The 24,586-nt window shown below is 38.4% G+C and overlaps 1 protein-coding gene across 1 annotated transcript; it reads right to left on the bottom strand.

The window, feature by feature from the left end:
• Positions 1-274: 274 nt before the first annotated feature.
• On the bottom strand, positions 275-12,714 carry LOC140145723 (TLC domain-containing protein 4-like). Its single transcript, XM_072167405.1, has 8 exons — positions 12,644-12,714; positions 10,384-10,515; positions 8,658-8,815; positions 7,129-7,218; positions 5,531-5,589; positions 3,725-3,819; positions 1,661-1,734; positions 275-771 (listed from the first exon to the last, which is right to left on the bottom strand). The coding sequence occupies exons 3-8, from the start codon at positions 8,807-8,809 to the stop codon at positions 447-449; spliced, it is 795 nt and encodes a 264-aa protein (XP_072023506.1). The 5' UTR covers positions 8,810-8,815; positions 10,384-10,515; positions 12,644-12,714; the 3' UTR covers positions 275-446.
• Positions 12,715-24,586: the final 11,872 nt, after the last annotated feature.

Raw genomic sequence — 24,586 nt, 5'->3', positions numbered from 1 at the left:
TTATCGGGCTCTAAGAACTATTTTGATTGGTCACAAAGAGGTCCATATCATGCATTGAGCCAATCAGAGATATGGTAAGAAAAGTCAGTTGAGCTGAAGGGGATTAAGCTTATAAGTATTAAGAGATCCAAAAAGCTTTACTTTGATTGGTTACTTGGATGATTATACCATGTAATTGACCAATTATAGGCACTGTAAGAGAGGCAGTAGCATAGTGCCCATGGGGTTAAACATCACTCACGATCAAATACACTTGCTAAAATATATCCAATTTTGTAAAATTTATATAAATACTGGCAATAATATACCATACCTCACATATATATTCGGGTCAGTGCAGTTTGTGACCCACCCGAAATAAGTCGGGTGGGTAGAGTCGATATGTCAGGACGTGGGATCACAAATTGCACCAACCCCACATAACCACAGATTTTCCAATGGGTTCCTCATTCTCCTTTCACCCGATTTCTCACCGTATCGCCATTTTCCTCTTTGACCGGTTTGTGCAATTGTATCGTCTTTATAGCCCCTCTGAGAATTTTCCTGAACCACCATACGTTGAGTACGTCTAACACGACGCTGCCCCCGACCCACACAAGAAGATACAACCAGTTTAACTGAAGCGTGGATCTGTTGGCCAGTACATAGTATACTTCGCGGTAGTATGGAGGTATGACAGCTATTCGCGTCACAAAGAAAACGATGGTTAGTAGGACGCCATTTATAACGTAGCCTAATGTTGATTTCTTGCCTAGTACGTCTAAGAAATACCTGTAGGAAGATGCAAAGAAAAATGTAATTGTGCGAATTCAGAAGAATACAAAAAGTACATCATATCGTTGCGATTTAAGCATACTGATGAACACCAGATTTCTATAAACCGTCCCTACCGTATTTCCTTGAATAGTCGTCCCCTTCAATTAAACGACCCTACCACTTTTTTCAACCAAGATGTTTAAAAAATGCTGATATTTCCATGGTATCTTGTGTAGTAAGCTTACCAAGGTGCACACATTGTCGCTAATGGCGTCGGTAATTGGCGAAAATCTGGTTGTAAGCCTGGAAGTGAACTGGATGTCATCGTTCCTGAGTTCATAGCTTCAGCATGAGTTTTAAGCTTTCCTAATGATTTTAACGGGAGTTATCGTTCTAAAAATTACCTCTAATAAATGCCCCCTTTTGGAAAATGTAACGCCCTTGGGGGGCGGCTATTCAAGGAAATGCGGTATGCGGAAAAAAGTGACAGACTTTGCAACAGGATTCTTGTTGCATAGAGACTGCACAGTTGTGTCCAAATTGACCTTGTTTTGACCAAGTTTGTTGTTTTTCAAATTTCAGCCCGTGATTTGTCACACCAGCGCAGTACATGGGCGCCGCTAGAGAGTCGTGCTATGGCGCACAATTACGACGCCAGAGAACATTTTCTTGCGTCCGACACATTATAAACCGTAGGTTATTCAGTCGTCCCTACAAAGCATAACACACGTACATGAGCAGTGTAGACGACTGATGGAGTTTGTCTAGGAATTTTTGCTGATTGACCACCATGCTTTGACTGGTACCCATTTTTTTCTTCACAATAGACCAATGGCAGTACATTTTCAAAAATGGAGGCATATGACATTGGGAATCATCTCGACTTCTTAGTTTAGACTCTTACCTTTGATTTACAAATGGTGTGGACAATTCAGCAAGTAACCTGAATACAGCAAAATATGTCAATGGACCAAAGGTCTGGAAAGGAAACAGAAATTGGAGAAACAAATACTTCAGACAACTGTTTTATATTACAGTCCCAAAATCACAAATGTATGTTGTATCTTATTGTCATTAAAGAAGCGTGGTTCGGTTTTTCATGGTCTGTTTGCAATCTTAGATTGAGGCCTACAATTAAAACAATGTTTTCAAATTTTGACTTGCATTGCTCTAGCAGTATTTTGATATAAAACATGTATAACAATGGCCCATTTGATCAAGTGGCGTGGTCTCCTCTCCTTTTACATGCCGATGACCAACAGGTCAACAGTCTTGTTGTCAAGACCGTTGATCAGCCAATCAGGGTGATTGTTTATTGCTTAGCTGCGTTTACACTTGTGATATGCTCAGCGCACAGCACAGACCACAAAAATTGTAAAAAATTAACTTTAGTACATACACTTTTGGTGTGGTAACCACAATTCACATTTTTGTGAAACTTCTTTCGGGTGGTAAATTGTACTGGGGTAATGAGAAAAATGAGCCTTTTTTTATACCAAAATCTCTGTTTTGATGAAGAAATATGGGAATGAGAGACTGCAGATCAGGTTACACTCCTTCAACATTGTGCAAGTTACTTACAATATTGAACCAGTATGGTAGTGCAGTGCAGAAATGAAGATTTAGGCAGGCTAGCCAGGTCGGGAACATATGCTTTATTCAAGCCTCGTATGGGCACCCATGGGCAAAAAACCTTTGTTTATAATGCAATAAATGTGTGGAACTCGCTTCCAAATTCTGTGCAATCCCAGCTATGTCAAGACATTTTCAGGAAAGAGGTCAAACATCACTTTTTTAAGGAAATTTCAAAAAATGAACGTGCAATTTATCTATTTAACTAAGGCTGGACCTGATGCATGTTTTTTCAACATTAATATATTGTGTGTTTTTAATATTATTTTATTTTTTGTTTTCAAAATTTGTAGGTAATGATAACAGTATTTGTAATATTTTATGTCTTATGCTTGCTGAACAGTTTAAATTTAGGGTGGTACTACACCCTTTGATGGGTGTGTGACTATTTTTGTAGTTTTCTCGGGGGATAGTCGTGCATGGGTGGGAGGAGTCGTGTGTGTTGTGGGGGCGGGAGTCCGGTTGCTGCGCTGGAATTTTCGGTGGCTCGGGAGGGCGGTGCATTTGTTTTGTTTTAGGAAGGAGGTACCACTAGAATGTACCTCTTTTTCTTGACATATGAAATGGGCCGCTGGTCTTGAGTCGCTGGGTTTTCGTGGGGTGATTGGGCTCCTTGCCCTTGTAGTGTGTATGGCTTTTTGTTGCGGTGTGTGGTTGTTTCTTGGGAGGAGTGCTAAACTGGTCACAGGATTTGTCAGGGGTGTGGTACCACCTTGATGTGTGTAATATCATATGTAAAGTGCAATCCAAATATTTTGTACCTTTAAGTCTTAGGCTCATCAAGGACCACAGTGGAAATAAGTGTGCTTTTAAATGTATTCTTTTCTGTGTTTTTTATCCTTGGTTTGAATCCTAAATAAAATGAAATGAAATGAAATAGCTAAGGAAGAGGGAGGGGAAGCTGAGGAGATGATACTACCAAATGTTGCAGATGATAAGAAATACTTACAATATTACACCAGTAAGGTATTGCTGTGCAGAAATGATGGATTAGGAAGGCTAGTTGAGGAGGGGGAGGGGAAGACGAGGAGATGACACTACCAAATGTTGCATATGATAAGCAATACTTACAATATTACACCAGTATGGTAGTGCTGTGCAGAAATGATGGATTCGGAAGGCTAAGCTAAGGAAGAGGTGGCAAGAAAAGGAGATGCTACTACCATTGCAGATGATGAGAAATACTAACAATATTGAACCAGTATACTAACAATATTGAACCAGTATGGTAGTGCTGTGCAGAAATGATGGATAATAGGAAGGCTAGCTAAGGAAGAGGGGGGGGAAGATGAGGAGATGATACTACCAAATGTTGCAGATGTTGAGAAATACTTACAATATTGAACCAGTATGGTACAGCTGTGCAGAAATGATGAGCTAGAAATGACCGCGCGTCCTTGAATTTAAATTTATGTAACATCACAATGGAATCTGCAAAAAAAGAGAAAAGTACATTTTCATTGCTTCAATATCTCACAACCCCTTTTATAAAATTAATTTAATTTTGTAATCAAATTAATTTGTCACAAATACAGAAACTTAAAACATTAGGTAACATGCAGATGTGTATGCAATGTATTGACCTGGGTAATGCCATTATTCTTAGGCTCATCAGGGTTGTAGCTAGGGTGAACATGATTACCATTCGCTAGTCCGAATTCTGAAAAGGGTCTGCTAGTCCGAATATCGGGTTCTCTAGTCAGAGGGTTTGCTAGGCCAAACAATAAATAAAGGTTCTCTACTCCAAATATAGAATTAGGCTCGCTAACCCCAAGCCTAACTCTAACCCTTATTCTATATTCGGACCAGAGAACCTTTGGATTAGCGAACTTAATTTGATTTTCAGACTAGCGACCCTTCGGACTAGAGAACCTTCGGAATAGCCACCCTTCGAACTAGAGAGAAGTCACAATTAATTTTGTGCTCACCATGAAGTACATTGATCTAAAACTTATCCAAAATAAAATACTAGAGTACCTACAGTTTTCAAGGACTTTCAAGGACCATTTGTAAATTTCCAGACCTTTCTAGGTGTTTTGAAATTCCAGGACTTTCAAAGTGCATTGACCAGAGCTGGGCCTCAAGGTCGTAACTGTTTCAAGACCAATTGCTGTGCACAGTGTAATATGAGGAGCAGTCATTGATCTTGATGCAACAAAATCATCTGATCATCTTGCACATGCTGTTTGGATCTTGAAAAGTACAACAGTTACTTCTTTCATGGCACCCTGCATCATAAACTTGGACTATCTATAGTTTGGTTCACCTCAAGTTTGGCAGTAACATCAGTGTTTTTTGTGGTTGTACTCTAAACGTGCCAACAAACTTAACAAAGCGCCCCTTTTATGAAGTGTACTCTGGTAAACATCATCCACCATTGTTTGAAGGTGTTTACCAACATACACACACACCCCCACACACTAAAGCCCTGTTTGCTCTAAGTTTGAAGGTTTTGAATGGTTTTAATGGTCCCTTCTTAAGCATAATTTGTTTTTAAATGTAAAATACACATCCTGACCAGTGTTGCCAAAACATTTTAGCACCAAGGCGTGGCACATTGGCTTGCCAGGCTGTGGTAAAGAAGTCTCAAGTAGCCCAATTTTTAAGCTTCCAAAAAAAGTGCCAATACTGGATATTTAGGCGGAGTGACCCAAATTTAGAACTCAGACCACCCAATTGGGCGGAAGAGCACTTGACTTAAAAACTTCCAGTGGTTAATGGGAAGTTACTGACCGATCGTTCAATGGTCACAAAACCCTTTGTAATTGAAATTCAGAGCTTCAGACACTCCTCAAATTAAACCTCAACAAATCGGCTAAATTGAAAGGAAAATATATCAAACTACTGCCACGATCTGACTTTTGCAAATTAGCACAATTTTAGGCAAGTAGCGGCACGGTTTTTGACTAGTGGCAAATGATTGCCAAATAGCCCTATTGTGTGCCTAAGGCGCGGCATTGGCATCACTGATCTTGATCTGGGAATTATTCAAAGTATAACTAAACTAAAATGTATGAAATTTATTGGCTTTAGGTCATAGCCCCAAGACAGGATCAATTACTGGTCCATAAAATGACCAGAATATAAAGAGGCCTTCAAACTTAGCCCAAACATGGTTTACAGACAAAGCAGCCCAGCTTACCTGCAACTATGTATCCCAGAGTGATAGCAAGTGGGAGCTGAGAAATGAAAGATCTACCCCTAGAAGAACAAATGGAGAAGAAACATAAATATTCATAAGACGTGTTAAAGAGGAAAAATTACACCATATAGTCCCATGCACATTGATTTGGGAAATCAGAATATGGATATCACCGCATTTGGGTATAAATGTTGTGAACTACCAATACCGGATTATCATAAACAATTGAGGCATATAGAAGTATGTCATGCAAAGGTTTATACCATCCAGAATATGTTATGAGAAAGTTATCAATTAACTGGAATTGGGGGGTGGGGGATACTCAAGTTTGGTTTGGAATCCATCAATATACCAATTTAACAATTATTTGTTGAGAAAAATGTAAAAATAGCCACAAATTTATCAAGGGGTGACAAAGTTTTCATAGACTTTTCTCTCAAAATATGCTAATTATGAGTACAGCGAGCGAGTGTTGATTTTCCACGCTGCAATGAGCGGTTACGAAAGCCGATAGCATCATAGCAATCGTCCTGAAGGGGGAAATATCCCATATTTGTCACTTTTGAAATGCTCTCCTTTTCCATTCAAATTGGTGTCACCTGGCGGAATAAAGTCACATTGTGCCGAGTGAGGTATCAAATAAACACCAAATAAAATTACCCATCTAATTGATTATTTTATTTGGTAACTTAGGTTTAGTGTCTATAGATATTGATTTTGTAAATTGACACTTTTTGTACGCAGTATATAATAATAATCACGAAAGCATGGTGGCCTAATGTATATAATTTGGTTCATCTCAAGTTTGGTAGCGACGTATTTGTGTATTTCCCGTGCCGCAGTATCAAATCGCGCACATAAAGTTAAACGCTCTAAGTGTGCACGCACGCGTACATGAGCGTTTTGTTGGCACGCTTGTAGCGCAACCGCGAAGAAGCATCGACGTCACTACCAAACTTGAGGTGAACCAAATTATAGGGCTTGAGCTTCATAATCGAAAGGTTGTGGGTTCGAGCCCCACCACGGCCAGTGTTTTGCGCCCTTGAGCAAGACAGCTTAATTCCCAATTGCTTCACTCCACCCAGGTGTAAAATGGGGAGCAGCTGGTGGTAATCACAATCTAAGTTACTGAGAGTACCTGCGCATCAGTTGCGGACTTGGTGAAGCGAAACTGATTCTGAAATGTGACCTGCTACCACAAAATCAGCGTAAAGTCACTGCGACTTTATGCTCATTTTGTTGAGTTGGTAGTTTCGAGATATTTGGTCTGACTAAGTTGATGTTCTTTGTTTACCGCCAGTCCGCCACCTGTACAAGCCAGTAGTATTATCCTTCGTGAATGGCCCATTGTACCCCAATTCACAAAGGACATACTTGGCTTTAACAGGTGAGTGAACACCAACGCAGTAGCCAGGGCGTTTTGAGTGACTAACACCTTGCGACTTTAAACGCTGATTTCGTGGTAGCAGGTCACAAATATTCTAATGGCAGCGGAATAATTGTTGAAGTGTGCTGATACTTAGGTCATGCTTAGGTGAAGCGCACGTTAAATCACCAAAATTTATTTTTTTAATCAGTGATGATGTGTGTTTACTTACCAAGCTACATCTTTAGATATGGCTTCATCGGTTAATAACACATAGATAGATAGTGTGCAAACCACTGCTACATGTACATTGGATATGGTCCTGCAGAAGAGAAAATAGTCATCAACATACAGTCAGCTACATTAATTAAATGACTAATTATGATTTTTGATTTAAACTTTTGATCCAAACACAAAGAATTAATTCCTACCTCGCAATGACTAATTGTTTATCTTTTAACAACTCCGACCCATATGACAGCAGTTCAAATCTTTTTTGGCAAGTGACCAAAGACTTGCAACAAAAATATGCTGTGCATTTCTTTAAACTACACAACTAGAAACTTGGTCAAAGCTAGATTGGGAAAAGCAGTGCAGTAGCTACAAAGTACCATAGAGGTACACTGTCGCTAGGAATCCTGTAGTGTAATCAGCTACATTTTAAATTAAATGACTAATTGTTTACATTTCAACAACTCTGACCCATATAGCAGCAGTTCGAAACTTTTTTGGCAAGTGACCCAAGACTTGCATCAAAAATATGGTGTGCGCTTCTATAATGCCAAACAAATTGTTTGGTTGCCCTTCCAAGACAAAAATTTGGAGGGTTGGTAATAATAATGCCAAACAAATGCTTGAACATTTTACAGTTAAACATCATGTGTTTTTGGACTGAATTTAAATGGAAATACCGTATTCATTCCAATAAGCGCCCATGCCGCAATAAGCGCCCACCCAGGGTATATTCAATTTGCTAAAGGGTACCATTAATGTTGAAGTGACAGATAGATGTTGATACAGTGAAATAGCTGGAGGACTACACATCCTGTGTAAATTTGCAATACATTTTCTACATCAGAAAAGCTACTAGAACGTCTCAGAACCCTTTTATAACGTACTTAAATTCATCTCTAATAAACGCCCCTCACGAAAAATTAGGTAAACCAGGTAAAAAATAAATGCCCACCCAAAATGACTTTGTTGGAAAGAATGCGGTACCTCTTGTTTTTAATCAAAGACGGATTTAAATGAGTGAATAACTGTCAATATTTACAACATTTCCATTAAGGCATGTCAGAGTAGTCATGGTCGTTCAACTCCAAATGAAAAGTTACATCTTGAAGATTTGAATGGGTACAGAATGCAAAACATGTACTTTCAAAAATTGCTTAATGTACAGTGTATTGTGGTTCTTGAGATGTGTCATTATATGAAGATGTTTTGTTCAACCCTCTTTGCATCGTAACTCAAGAACCATAAGACCTGTAACTGTGTAATTTGAATTCTTTGTCAAGCCCACTTCAAAATAACCAAAATAACTACCAATAAGTTATACACATTTATTAAGGGACAAAATCAAAACTCAACCGGCGGTCAACCGCCGGTTCAGGGTGGTTCCACCCGGTTGCTTTTGTTCTAAACAATGGAAACCGGACGGAACCGCCCGATGGCCGTCTGTCGAGTTTTGATTTCATCCCTAAACTGTATACAACTTAAGGGTCTATCACCCAAAGTTGCATGACAACCCAAACCAACACTTACATTGTATGCCACATAATCTTTTTTTCCTCCGTAATAGCCATGTATCCATCCACTAGTATTTGACTGAGTATCGGACTAATAAAATAATAAAATATTAGGCAAAAAAGCATGGATCCAAAGAACCACTGGTAATGGTCAAAGCTGATATCCATAGTGTCCTGTGAAAAAAAAAGGAGAAAAAATATTTTAAAAATTTAAAAACTGCAAGTTTGAACTTTTTTTGGGGGGATGCGCACATTTTGGGAATATTATGGACAAATCATGCAAATTATGTGCATTTTACCAGTGCTTAATTTACAGGAACAATGAAACATGCAGAGATTATGTACGTCCACATGGAGGGCTTAGCAATGCAGTTCTCAAGAAAATCAGCCATGTGAACCGTCTCAAGGATTTCAATCTCTAACTTTGCCCCCAAATTTATCCCCCCAAATTTTAGGGGATTTATCTATTTCCCCAGAGTGATGCTTGAGTGGTCCTCGAGTGCTACTTCCATGTGAACGATCAGGCATGAGAACGGCTTTTTTGAAAACTGCCTGAAAAAGCGTGTGAATTCAGCCTTATAAAGCCCAAAACAGGCTGAAAATGAATAAAAATGTGTAAATTTGGACAACAAAACCGCCTGAATTCAGGGAAAAGCCTGAAAACTCTCATGCCTGGAACGATATATACATTTTGTGCTTCTCGAGTGCTGAGCATAACCTACAACCTTACATTAATTATATTTAATACGGATCAATTCGGTGCTCCACTATGGTCATAGTAAGCTTCCGGGTGGAATTCCAGAGCTGACATCATTATGCATGGAAAACTCAAGGATTCCAGACTGCAATTGAGTTGTGTGGACACACACTCGCAATTCTAGAGCACGCTGAACCTCGATAATTCTATGACTGTGCGTCTGAACAAGACTACAATACATGTGCACAACATACAGATTAGTTTCCTAAATAATCTGGAAATTGATTAACGAGCATGAAAACATCAATTTGATTAAAATGCAGTATCTCAAGAAGATACAGGATATAGTATTTTGGAAACCAAGGTTCCCCCTAAATAGGATATGGGAACTAAACTTGGCTTGTAAACTGCTACTTTGGTATAGCAGTGGATAATGGATTTCTGTGTAGTTAAAAGAGTTTTCCAATGTGACTACACTTAAAATTGGATGATATTAAGAACCAGGAAGTGGAAATTGTAACAAACAAAGCCCAGACAATCATTTTAGTTTCAAACTTGAACAGAAAATATGTTCATAATAATGATGATTTTTGATCAAAAAGAAACAAAACAAATCCTTTACCTGTACACAAAAATGTACTACATACCCAATTCAAATTCTCAGTATCCATGACTGTTCAGGCACATATGCATACGCATCAACCTGATTATGGGTTGAAGTTTAGGCCAATCAGAAAAAGGTGCACATGTATTTAGAGGTTGTCGACAAATGGTTGACCACGGAGCACAGGCCGGTTAGGACCAGACTAGTATTTCCCCTGCAAATGAGTGCATGTGCATCACACATACATGTACAAAGTAATACTGTGCCTGGCTCAGTCTCAAAAGGGTCATAATATAATTTAGGGATTGTGGAGCACCATGTAGGAATAGTCATACATGTACACATCATGACCAATTATGGTACAATTATTTTATGGCAATCTCCCAATGATATGTCACCAATTAAGTGACATAAAACACCTGATTGCCTGTCTATACATACCTGATGATGAATCAATAAGCGCAAAACACAAAATCCTGAGATAATCAGTCAGAATTGAAGTACGCAGGTGTTTGGCACACAGCTCTCTATCAGTTCGAGTACAATCTGTGCAGAAGTCCTAGGTTCAATAAACTGTTGATAAAAACAATAGATAAGACCAAAGAGCAGGTCAAATATGTGACGTGTCATGTCAAAAGGAGACACTTTTGGGCAGGATCGTAAATGGAGAAATAGCCAAAGATCTGCTCAGGGGTGATTTTTTCACAATTTGGGTTTGTTGCAAATTTGTGATGTTATTATTGTTAAAAATATTCTCTGATAGTTTCAGACCGGAATATAACTGGCATCTTGTATTTTTTGAGACATATTTCAAGGTAATTCCTATTCTCAACATTGTCAATAATATTTTTAAAGGCCGATATTTCAATTTCCAATTTTATAATGTCATAACTTATGAACTCAATATCTTCGCTTAGGAATGCCCGATTTCATTGGGGAAAACGGCATTGTAGAGCAAAATATCTCTAAATTTAAGATATGTAAAAACCTCCAAATTGATAACCTGCCCAAAAGTGTCTCCTTTTGACATGACACGTCACATATAGTTTACAAAGCATGTTTATTTTGTTTTAATTTTGTTATAATCAAATTTCAAATTTAAGCAAGCACATGCATGTATGTCACAAGCCAACTTGACTTGGTGTGAGAAGAAATAGTGGCAGCACCAGGAATTTTTTCTGAGGGGGCATGGGGGGGGCAAAGTGAATTTCTGGGGAGGCAAAATTGCTGCAAAACGCGGAAATTTACGTAATTTAGGGTTTTGTCTCAAAACTGGGGGAGACAAACTGGGGATAAGAAAAATATGGGGGGGGAGGGCAAATGCCCCTGTAGCGCCGCCACTGAGAAGAAATCACCATTCCTCTACATATATTTAGAGTACAAATGTGACACGATCTGGTCCATAGAGGCTAAAGGCGGCAAATTTCAAAACTGAGATAAAGGCAAAATATATGGAGTAAAAAACAATAAAATACATAAGAAAATAGACACCATGTCACCCAGGCCGCGACAAATCGCCTGTCCGATAGCCCGGGGCAATCAAATTTTTTGTTGGGCAACTAAAACTCTGAAGAGCTGTGCCCGATCGGGCAAGACTAAAATAAAACCAATTAAAGCTTGATGATGATGCAAAAGGAGTATTTCTGTCAAACCTGGCGTGTTCACAGAAGTAAAAAACAGTCGAAACCAAGTAGAAAACTTCTTGAAACGGCCCTCAAATTTTTCCGATGCTACATGTAGCACTCATATCCATACCAGATATGCTAATGAAATGACGTTTGTGATGTATTGGTTGTAAACTATAGTTTAGCCAATTATAGAAACTGTTTCGTGCATATATAATGAGTTTTTATGACGTCAATGACCATGTATTTGCATGTACATCGAGATTGAGACGTGTTAGTGGTTGGCAAAATACGTAAATCGCCGTGACTTTACTGACAAAATTTCACATAAAATGCACATTTTTCCACAAGAAACAAACAGTATTGAATGCATATGAAATGTTTATTTTATAGTGGTTTCATGAATACTCATTTATGTATCAACTTAACCGAGAAAGTATCGGCTTTCCGCAAGAATGAAACTGCCAAATTCGACGTACTTACGACTACGAGTTACATGCACTGCATGATGCGACTTTGCTGACAATTGTTGCCAGGGAATATGGGTAATTTTCGGGCAATTTCGGGCAACCAATTTTTGACTATTGCCTGCCCGATCGGGCAAGCTAAAAAATAAAATTTGTCGCGGCCTGATGTCACCTATCGTAATACTCAATTTTCAAAAATGCCTTCTTTGGCCTCCATGGACCCAATCGTGTTACAAATGTACTGAGAAATTTATGAGGTTTAATTTTTGCTGCTTTTCACAGTTAATTTTAGAATCACCAATTTGGAAGCCCAGTCGCCCATAAAAATATTTTTGACCTAGGTGAGAACTTCGCTGGTCGCAGTATCAATCACTCACGTATAAAGTTAAAAGCGTACACACAGGAATACAAAGGTGGCTTGTACATGTAGGCACGCTTGCAACACAACTCAACTGTGAAAATACAATACCGCTTTTTCAAAAACACTTATCATACAGGTACACGTGAATAATGCTCCTTAATGCAAACAGCTTCCTCACATGAGAATGGAAATGTTTATCACTGTCATAATAATAAAATATGGCTATGTTATTGCTAAAGAGTACTTACCTATCTTGTCAGTGACTCAGTCAACCTTGAAGTACCCGGTAAATTAACATTACATTAAGATGTCACCATAACTTCCATAAGACATAATATGTGATACAAATATGCAATAGCTTCCTATCTGAACAGCTGACAGTAGCTCCAGTCATAAAGCCTTCACATGATCATAGCGGTCATCACACATGCAGACAAAATGTTGATGGGATCAATTCTCACATGCAACAGATAGCCAATATATTGGTCACTGAAATTAAACCAAAGTATACAATGTACTTGAGATAAGTCTAGACTACAATGTAGTGACTGCTGTTATCAGTAAAAGAACACACAATGTAAAGAAACTACTGATATGAATTGCTGGAATGTTATCTGTATGTTCATTTATTTTTCACTAAGTGGCGTAGCTACATGTAGGGTTGTGGCGCCTGGGGAAAAGAATATAATAATGGTGCCCCCTCACCCCCTTAAATTCTTGAAAAAATTTTCACAAATACCACTATAAATTAATTTTGATTTATAATGAAGTTGAATTTCGGTCTTATTGATGTAAATGGATATTTGTGTTGAAATGTGTGCAAAGTATGCAAAATTTTGACATTCATCGCTTGAAGGGGGCGCAGAATTGATGCCCCCTGTAGTTATGCCACTGTTTTCACCACCCCATGCATACAGTGGGTTTTCACAAACTGAAAGCAAACCTACAGCTTGAAGCTGCATTTGTTTGATGCAAAAGCTTCACATGGACAATGTGATTCTTTCTCACTTTCTTATTAAAAAGGATATGTTATTATGTACCGGTACATGTGTATAATGGATGTACTACCGTATTCCTTCCAATAAGAGCCCATGCCCCCCCTTGCACATGCCAAATTTTTTGGATCCCAATATGCAAACCTTAAATGGTCTATATACATGTTGCTAGCGCAGTGAGCAGAAAAACTTGCATATTTAAGCGTTTCCGTACGGTTTTCTTTTTTTTTTCAAGCCTTTTTAGAGCGTTTTATTTAAAAGGCACCCCAAGAATATGTGTCAAAAATCACTTGCCCCCCCCTCGGCTTGTCAAAAATTGCTTGCCCCCCCTTTGGCTCGCCAAAATTTCTTCCTCCCCGGCTCATAATTATTGCACAGCCCCTAAACAGAAAGAGGGGGGGGTCTCACTCGAACCTAACTGCGGATGCCGCCCATTCCTCCATTAATGGTTTGATTAGCTCAAACTTGCTTGTGGGCTCAGATATGTACCCATAGACAATGTATCTGTGACATTTGAGTCATATGATCACATATTTTTGGCACCGCAAAACCCCGGGGGGGGGGGCACTCACATTTCCCAGCTATACGGTATATGTGCCGCGGCGGCGACCCCCCTTTTTCAGAGCCGCTGGCGTTCCTTAGACCCTCTGAATTCATTGTTTGCCCGCTCTGAAGCCCCAAAATTTTTCTAGCCGTTCCATAGACCCTCAGATCATCGATTTCCGCTCTCATCGGCATCTTGAGAGGCGTGTTTTCTGTCCTACTATTTCAAGCCCAAAAGCAGACCCAAAACCTACTTTTGCGAGCCCAAAAACTTCAAAGGGAATTTTCCATTAATTTCTTCCCCATTGAAACACATTGTATTAGGAATGAGGTGAACTTTGGGCGGGATTTTGGGCTCTTTTAGTAGTGGCAACACTGGTTGACTGTTTATAAACATTGCAGCAATGCCGAGTGCCTGCCGACCGCGACGCCTCCATCCAGCTGGTGAACATTTAGCTAGAAATAAATGATTTTGAGATCTCTTTTGGGAATAAAATTGCCAAATATGAGGAAAAGTACCTTAAATAATTATGTACACATCCTTGCAGCTCTCCATAAACAATGAATTAAAAGGTAATTTACGATCTACTGGTCTAGTGAAATTGGGAGTGGAATGGCTGTCAAATTCTGCACACTTCACTCAATCATCTCATGTATAAGCATGGCAGTTCAATGTAGTCTAAATGTTTTTCTTTTCGGCACTGAAAAAAATAATTCTTGTGGGTTTGTTTTTATTGTGGTCTTTTATGTAATGTTGCTAGCTGCTGCTATAACTATCAGTAGGCTAATAGCATAGATTGTAGGTCTACAGGGTCTAGTAATTTTGATTTGAATGCTGTTTTGCTTTGTTTAAGTTGTTGAGGTTTCCATCGTAATAGGCCAAACCAGACCTATTTTGCATTAATGGTTTTCCTGATTAATAATTTAATGCACAATTCAAAGTGAAATTGATTCCTTCAAAAATCTGTGGCAAAAACGCAACAAAATTGAACCCTGGTTTGGCCTGCGGGTTTAGTTTCGAGATTTTTCAGATTTTGGCGGCGATCAGTTCCCAAGACCCCCTTTGGCCGGTCAATCAGTTCCCAAGACCCCCCTTTTTGACCGGCCGATCAGTTCTCTAGACCCTCCTTTTTGGCTGGCCGATCAGTTCCTTAGACCTCAAGTTCGAAACTGGCGGTGGCACACCCCTACCCAAAATAATTTGAGTGCCCCCGGGCGCAAAACAAGATATTGCTATGAATAAATTTCATGAGTTGTGTGATTTTCAGGAGAAGAATGGTGTCGATATGGGTGACAATTTTCGGAATGACAAAAGTTGCATGTAGACAATTTGTGGATTCTATTGCGGCTGCAGCAAGATCTGAAATATCGGAAGAAGTAAAGATACACAATTTTTATGTGTTATGGCCGATGGTACAACCGACGCCGGAGTCATTGAACAAGAAAATGTTTACCTTAGATATGTTTGCACGGATGAGACTGTGAAAACTCGCATGGTGGACATTGTGGATGTAAAATCCGGTGATGCTAGTGGCAGTGGCGTAACTACCGGGGGGCAGAAAGGGGCAACGTGCCCCGGGCGCCACTCTTAGGGGGGCGCCAAATTGACCAAGTCAGTATCGATTCTGCGCCCCTCCAAGCGATGAAAGTCAAAATTTTTGCGCGCTTTGCGCGCATTTCAGCACAAAATCAATTGGAAGAACATTTTAAGACCGATATTCACCTTCTAGTAACCAAAATTAATTTGTGGTAGGCCTTATTTGTCCAAAATTTTATGCTTCTCCAAGCAATTGTTTCAAGAATTGGGATGGGGGGGTCTAAAATATTCTCGGGTGTGTGGGGGGAGGTAAGGGCGCCACTTCGGTTTCTTGCCCCGGGCGCTACCAACCCTAGCTACGCCACTGGCTAGTGGAGTTTTAAAAGGAATTGATTCTGGACTTCAATCAATTGGAGTTAGCGAGGAAATTCAAGAAGAATTAAAGCTAATTGCTTGTAACTTTGATGGGGCTGCTGTTAACATGGGCAAGGAAAAAGGCGTGGCCAAAAAGTTAACAGATCGTTTGGGAGATCGCATAGTGAAAGTACACTGCGTAGCCCACAATTTGGAATTAGCAGTGTTAGATATGGCGAAGGGGCAAGATGTTTTGGATACAATCGAGTCCACCATGCGTGGCATATATTATAAGATATACCATCAAAGCTCTAAACAACGGAAAGGGCTTCACAAACTCTCTGAAGTACTTGAGGAACATGCACCGTACTGACAGCGAGTTAAACAAGTCCGTTGGTTAGCCAGTCATTTTAAAGCTCTGGATGCAGTAGAACGTAATTTACGCGTAACAATCAGGGGTAGCGCTAGGTTGTTTTTTGGGGTCCCGGACCCACCAAAATAGAGTTCGGACCCGTTGGTTTTAAATTTTCTGCAAGTTCAGGGGTCCCTGCAGACCCCCAGTTTTTCAATCTAGCGCTATTGCAGACATACTATTTATGCTGCATTTGTGCAACTCGGACTCGCCAAACTCTACTCCGGACCCCCTACTTTTCAATTTTCTACAAGTTCGGGGGTCCCTTCGGACACTGGAGTGTTTAGTTCTAGCAATACCCCTGGTAACAATTGGACATTGCAGCTTCAAAACAGCATCTATCGGCAACTGCAACAGGCCTACTCCATAAACTGAAAGATCCTAAATTTATCAGAAGTATGTACTTCTTATTGGATTTTATGGAAATCGTTAGCACACTTTCAAAGCGTTTGCAAGCTGACGACCTTCTAGTGATGGATGTTGTTCATAAGTGTGCTGATGCGGCACTTAAACTAACGCAATTGAAACTGGAGTCTGGGTCTAAAGAAACTACATTTGTTAAAAATTATGATCCAGTTACTCGCAAGTTCAAGCATGGGAGTGGACATGTACAATTGAGAAAACCAACTACTGCATCCAGAACACGAAGTGAAGCGCATGACATTGCTGATATGAATGATCAAGATGAAGCCGCAGAATCACCCGACATTACCAACTTCAAGAGTAGTATCATTGACTCAACAGTGGAATACATTGACGAGAGATTCAGCGCTGCTTTCAAGAACCCCCCGCTTAGTTAGCTGCTTCTCGGCTTTTGACTTTCGAGAATGGCCCTCCAAACGGCTGGGAGGAGTTGGCCGCCTATGGAAAGGAAGACATCAATACACTTGTGACACATTTTGAGACATGTCTATCAGAATCTGAAATTAGTGGCATAAAGAATGAGTGGGTGTCACTGACAAGTAGACTAAGCACATGGAAAGCGCAAACAGGTGCAGATGTTCTTACAGTTTACAAAGAGATTATTCGCCTGAGCCCCTAACTTAGCTAACATTTGTGCACTCATCAAAATCATGATGACAATTAGTGTCAGCACGGCTTGTGTCGAGCGTGGGTTTAGTGCCCTGAACTGAGTCAAAACTTCTCAAAGATGCCACATGTCGCAAGAGTGCCTACGGAACCATATGTTGGTAAGCATCAACACACCATCTGTAAAACAATATAGGCCTACTCAAGAAATGGCAGACGCTGTCATCAACAAATATCTCAATGCTGGTCCCGGTACAATTCATGGACATAAAAAGCCAACAAGAACATCTACATCCACTGCGCCTAGTAGACCGAATAATCAGTCCCAATACAAAATTTACTTGCTGACATTAATCTGTATTTGGGACTGAATGGGTTACCACAGTTATGTCACTTTTGAGTTGCACTTGTACTCACTTGGATATAACACACTCCAAATTGTTGCTTGTATAACACAGAAGTTTGGGTGTACAATCGATGTCAAAAACCGTTCTGCATTCCAACAAAATACATGTGTTTTTGTAGCTATTTTCAAGTTACGTTTTTAGCACAGTTTCTCTCGCCACACACTCGTATTTATTTATCTACATGCTAATGCCGATTGGTATAGTCTCCTCACCAGCTAGTTTGGTTCTGCTCCTGCCACACAGACACCAAACTGTCTGCGAAGAGACTATACGGTTACTCCGTTGTCCAACTTGTCCATGCAAACAAGTGACCCAAGTGATTCACTTCTGAATCACTTTGTCGTAGGAAGTGTTAAACGACATAACTGATGGTACAATACATGTATAATCTACATGTTAAACATTGTTTATAATATTGTCGAACCAGGCACGAGTCGCACAAAACCGTCAACACAGCATCATAAAATCACTACTAGTGTCGGCTGTACAGTATATATTTAGACCACGCCACGGCGGTACCGGGTACCCCTCGAATTAACCCACGGCACCGACGGCATATTGCCGTGGGTGCCCACCCCCATTGCCGTAATGCCCTCAAAATATGTCCTTTACAGACGGCAGTCACTTGCCGTGCCCTTAAATGAAGTTGCCGTGGGTGCCCTAGCCAGCCAGCCCTGCCCCTACATTATAAAATCATTAACAAGTAGGCCTACTGGTTAAAACCCCGAAAAATTGTGGAAAATTAAAATCGAAAATCTTGAACACGATCGCTATTTTGAGCATCGTAACCCAGCTATCAATCAATAGTTTGTTGTGAATTAATATTCATTACATGCTACGTAAGCTTACATATTCAGCCAATCACATCGGCTTTTATACATTATCTCATTATCTGGTTGCTAGAAATCTGACTTCATTTTCTCGATTGGTCGGAGAAAAACCTTCAGCTTACTATCGACCAATCAGAAATGCTGTTTAATATTAACTACATGTAAGCTTCCTCGTGTGGTGAACAAAATCAGAGTGCTGGGCAAATCAATTGATCTCTCGATTAGCAAACATTGACTTCCCATTGCAAACCGATGGGGATACCCTTCCGGTATCGTCTTATCTTGTACATGTGAGCCCATCTCTAGATATGTTTTGCACGAAATAGTTTTTATCCCGACGAATTTGATCAATATTTATCCCTGCGAATTTGATCAATATTATTACCAAAGTTACAGCTGTTTCACCGCTGTTTCAAGTCAGTTTTGCAGCTCAGAACTAGAGATCGCAAAATTTAAGTAAATTAAACTGTTGATTTTTGACTGATTTGTATTATTTAAGCAGGTTTTTTGAGCAATCAGGTTAGTTTTAGTGTAAAGTTGAGAGTCGAATTTTACTTTGGTGTAGAATTCAGCTGACAGCAATTCATCTATTCGCTTTTGAAAAATTGCCTTGGTGCCCTTCTCAAATGTTCAACAGTTGCCGTGATGCCCTTTTGAAATATTACAAATTGCCGTGCTGCCTTGCCTTTTCAGTGAAAATCCAAGGCAATTATCAACTTGCCCTAAAAAAGTTGCTGTGCCCCTTCAGATCCTTAATTCGAGGGCTGCCCCTGTAATGTTTTTAGGCAATTTTAGCTATATTACAATATTACAATACTGGGCAATTAAAAAAATAAATTTATCGGAGCCATAGTCTATGCAGTGCACGTAGTACATGTAGGTCTACCCAGTTAACACAAAATGTTTTACACATTTAAATGTTGGTTATAAACTTTAAACACGTTTTAATGACGATCAAAAACATTGAGCACTTGCTGCAAAACTTATGTTGCCAAAATAATATACAATAATGTTTTTTTTAATGTTGTTGTTTTAGGCCAAATAAAAAAAATAAACATGTTTCACATCCCCTCCCGCTTCCTTTTTTGAGGTTTCTTCAATTATATTTTTATTTTTTGAAATTCAGTTATAACTTTTCAAAAAATATGTCTAGGAAGTAGAGATGCTTTCTATAGCCTTTATATGTATACAAGAAACACTTTTGGATGGTTTTGTGATAATTAGAGGGGCCTTTACCTCTCAAAACAACAAATAAAAAGAGGCCTCCTGCTTTTTCCAGGCATTATTGTGTACGCTAAAACAGCTTTAATTACGGTATGGGTATTTACACCGATTTTGCGATAAAAAATAAAAAGCCCCCTCCTCCTCCTTTTTTTCAAAAATCCGGACGTGAAACATGTTTTTTTATTTTACTTGGCCTTAAAATGTAGTGCATTTCAAATGAAATGTTTTAGAAACATTTTCTTAACCTTTAAGCTGAATTTATACTCGATCGCTTTTGCAGGAAAGCAATTCTCACGCATGCTCAGTGTTTACTTACATTTCCAGAGCGTCGAGCTGATTAAGGGCTGGGGTATGAACGTTTGGACAGTATTTATTTTGGGACATCAGAGCACATCAGACATATCGAATTGCATTCTGAATACGAAGAATGTCATTCTGATATCAAATAATTTTGATTTTTGAAATTCGCAATTTAATACACATTTTATGGCAAATCATTAAAATTGATATTTTTGATATTTAACAGTACTTGAAGTAAACTTTATAAATCTGATGATTTATACTTAAAGTGTATGTAGGTGGGATGAAAAGCCGACGATCAATTGAAAATTTTGACCTTTCGTATTGAAGATATGGATTTTTTTCCAAAACACCAAAAAAAAATAGGTCTTTTTTGGAAAAAATCCATATCTTCAATATGAAAGGTCAAAATTTTCAATTGACCGTCGGCTTTTCCTCCCTGCTACATACACTTTAAGAATATATCATTAGATTTATATAATTTACTTCGAGGACTGTTATATATCAAAATTTGAAAAATATCAAATTTTTATAATTTGTCATAAAATTTGTATTATATTGTGATTTTCAAAAATGAAAATTATTTGAAATCAGAAAGACATACTTTGTATTCAGAATGCAATTCGATAGGTCTGAGGTGCTCTCATGTCCTACAAAAAATACTGTCGAAACGCAATAAACGCTCATTTTAGATCCCTTAATCGATTGAAGTTGAAGAAATCTCAAATTCCGAGCGATATCGCTTGACACGTGAATGCGTCAACCAATCATATACAACCAACCAACAGGATTTATTATTTTGCTAATTAATTTATCTTTCTCGATTATTAACTTTTGGTGATGAATTAATTCAAAACAATAATTATTGACAGCAACTGATGTTTGAAAAATGTATTTTGTGGCATTTTGAATACTTTAATTATTGTCTGCAATCGCTATCGTCATGATAAGTATAAATGCAAAAGCGACGAGCGATACATCGCAAAATTCGGCGATTGCACATCGCTTTTCAAAAGCGTTTTAATCGCAATCGCTTAGCGATCGAGTATAAATTCAGCTTTACATGTACATGCCTATATTAATGGTAACATGACCTGACATTTACACATGAATACTTAGGCCTAAATGTTATTAATTAAAATGAACTAATAACCACTTGTTAAACGTTTTACAAAAAAAACCCTGATTTTGTGAAATTTGCTGGGTAGGCCTATAGGTGACCCCGGAATGACGTCACAAGCCGTTGACAACAAATCCGATTCAGAAGTCAAATTTGTAGTTTTCTGAGGTTTGTCCCTTTTCAAATCGGCCAAAATACTACCATTTCTATAACTTCTCGACATGGGGCCTCCAGCCAACAACAAAAATAAAGACTCTCCTCTACATGTTCATGTGTTCAGCTTCACATAAAATGCAATTTTCGCCAAGTATTTAACCTTTTACCGAAATCGGCCCAGAAATTAGCTTGATTCGAGGTCAAACAAAATGTAAACATACTGAATCAGCCTCTGCTACAAGTCTTCAACAAGTCGCACTGCTCCACGGTCTATTGTGGGCTGAAAAGTGTAAGTGTAGGCACTGTAGCGTCATGTAAAATAAGTACCCGGATGACCGGGGTCACCTATAGGGTCGCATGTCATAAGTTGGGTATGCAAAAAGGGTGGAGGGATTACACTTTTCGGAAAATTGTGATACAAATTTGACCGGCTTTCCATAACCCCATATCCTACAGCAGTGGTTCATACCTCATTTTAAGCCTAATTTTATGCTCTTTCAATCTACTGAAGCATATAATTATACATTATTCAGTAAAAAAATCACATTAGTTGAAATGAAAAATGCCAGGGGTGGAGGAGCAGGCGGATGTGGAGCAGGCGGATGCGGGAGTGTGCAATAGTGCCTATGTGAAAATTCACATGTCAGCATGTCAAAACTATCGGTTACTTTTTCAAATCTAGTGAGGGTATGATGTATTGACAGCTTTGAATATTGAATTTGTACAACTAAAACAATTACTGACTACTTAAGGTGGTACTACACCCCCTGATAAATTTTGTGACTAATTTTGCATTTTTCTCAGAAAGTAACTACAAAATTACTACATTTTGTGTACACACTGGTAACAAAAGTTATGTATATTATTGGGGCAAGGAATCCAATATACTTCACCGAAATTTCAGTGATTCAAGACATAAGTTAAGAAATGAGATACATTCTAGCAGTACCTCTTTTATTATAAATAAAGTATACCGCTTGTCTTGAGTCACTGAAATTCCAGCATAGTAAATCATGTAAATTGATTCCTAATACCCCTATAATTTACATAACTTTTGTTACCGTGTTATTATTTTTTAGAAAAATGCAAAAATAGTCACAAATTTATCAAGGGGTGTAGTACCACCTTAAATGGTTATATGTGCCATTTTTTTTTCATTTTTAATGAAATCCTAGTTGAATTTCTTTCAGTATTTTTAGCAACATGCTAATGTACATTTCTCTTCTTGATATTCATTTTCTTAATAATAGAATAACCATCTCGCTAATTACTCGTAAAAAGGTCATTGACCTTTACAATGTAATTAACATACATACAATTATTTTAAATAGTTCATTTGAAGCATTAATGTATTGAGACCATATCCTCCAAATCTGATGACATTTTTGCATGAAATAAAAATTTTACAGTCATTTTTGTAATTGAGGTCCGATTTGAGAAAAACGCATTTGAAAATTGAGATTTACATAGACACCTGTGTATTAATTAATTAGTAATTAAGCATTATCTCAAAATTTAAGCATGTGATAAGGTTAAAAATGGTGTTAATTATTAGAGGTTTTCAATATACACAATATCAAAAAATACATTTTTTGTCATTTTTGACCATGTAATGGAAATTGTACCCAACTTATGACATGCGACCATAGGTATAACTTCATCCATGCATCTAGACACAGACTTTAAGGTACATATTTCGAGGTGCATTATAACAAACACCAAATTGGTGTCAAACACCAAATTGGTGTCGATGACCTGACATGCATGCATTCTTTTGTCGAGAGTTCACATGGTCTTTCAATTTGTGCCGAGTGTCCTTGGCAGACTTGACTATGCTTCAGTGGTCATGAAAGGATTCAATAGATAACCTCTGCCCCACTAATCCCCAGCTATTGTCTGAAATAACAACTCAGTCCCTCAAATGATAGTCATATAACGACCAAAAGATAAATGACTGACTATCATTGAGGACTGAGTTCCGCAGTCTAGACTGCATCTATCTGGCAAAATTTGGTTTTATATAAAAGCGGCCACTTTTTGCGGTCAGCAAACATTTGATTTGATTTGATTTTATTTTATTCGGTATCTCCATATTGCACATACAACAATACAAGGTAATAGATATAAAATGCATTAAGAATAATAACATATAATACACAAAAAACAAAGCAAGGAGATATCACAGGATAGCCCTTTAAGCCCAAAGGCTTATTTCCGAAGGGGTCCTTTATACATAGAAGGGCAAAAGGCATACATACATATAAAAACATACAAAGAAATATATATACAAGTGAATATTAAAAGTAAAATAAAATCTTTAAACATGATTAAAATCATTAGAAACTAAATTTGGTTAAAAGATGAGTTTTACAGACTTTTTGAAACTTGGTTTACTAGAAATTGATTTGATTGCACTTGGTAAGTTGGCCCAATCCTGAATGGCATTATAATAAAAAGAGCCAGAAGTGATGGTAGTGGATTTTGGAACACGAAAATTTTGAGCACTGTTTCTAGTACTGTATTGGTGCACGTTTGAAACTCGGGTAAAATTTGAACTAAGATAGTCTGGGCCAACTTCATTAAAAATATCAAAAACATGGTTCAACCTGAGTTGTTTAGCCCTATTTTGTATGTTAAGGAAATTAAGATCTTTAAAATCATCTTCTGTAATATGATACATGCAATTCTTATTTAAAATAAATCTGATAACTTTGTTTTGAGCAATTTGTAGGCTTTTACTCATCTGCTTATGTGTGCCAGCATACCAAGAAGAAATAGAGTAATCAAACAAACAAAGTACAAGAGCAGAGCATAAAATTTTCTTGATATTTTGATCAAAAAACTTTGCCTGTCTGTAAAGAAATTTGAGTCTAGAATTTACTTTTTTTATGACACCAAGACCCATTTCGTCACCATTCAAGCACTGGTCAATAGTAAGGCCTAAGTATTTGACTGAGGGAGTAGCATGAATTGTTTGCCCTTCACACTCAATGGTATAATTTTGCCAATTCTTCAATTTACGTTTTGTTCCAAAAAAGAATGAGTTCTGTTTTACCCATGTGGAGAGAAAGTTTATTATCTATGAGCCATTTGTTACAGCTTTCGAGATTTTTGCTAAGCTGCTGCCCAATTTTCAACGGATCTTTATCAGAAACCAAAAGAGCGCTATCGTCTGCATACTGAAGGAGCATACAATCAACACAGTTGGGCATGTCGTTCACATAACAAAGGAACAAAATGGGACCCAAGATACTCCCCTGTGGAACTCCACATGTTAAAGCCAT

Source organism: Amphiura filiformis, unplaced genomic scaffold (assembly GCF_039555335.1).
Source record: "Amphiura filiformis unplaced genomic scaffold, Afil_fr2py scaffold_596, whole genome shotgun sequence".
Lineage (NCBI taxonomy): Eukaryota > Metazoa > Echinodermata > Ophiuroidea > Amphilepidida > Amphiuridae > Amphiura > Amphiura filiformis.
Note: the sequence above shows the minus strand (reverse complement) of the source record. Positions and strands in the feature narration are given on the sequence as shown.

Excerpts from the sequence above, each read along its gene's own strand:
- LOC140145723 (XM_072167405.1), bottom strand. The coding sequence starts at position 8,809 with ATGGATATCAGCTTTGACCATTACCAGTGGTTCTTTGGATCCATGCTT. Across the intron at positions 7,219-8,657 it reads AAGATTATGTGGCATACAAT|GACCATATCCAATGTACATG; the intron begins GTAAGTGTTGGT and ends TCTCTTCTGCAG. Across the intron at positions 5,590-7,128 it reads ATATCTAAAGATGTAGCTTG|GGGTAGATCTTTCATTTCTC; the intron begins GTAAGTAAACAC and ends TTGTTCTTCTAG.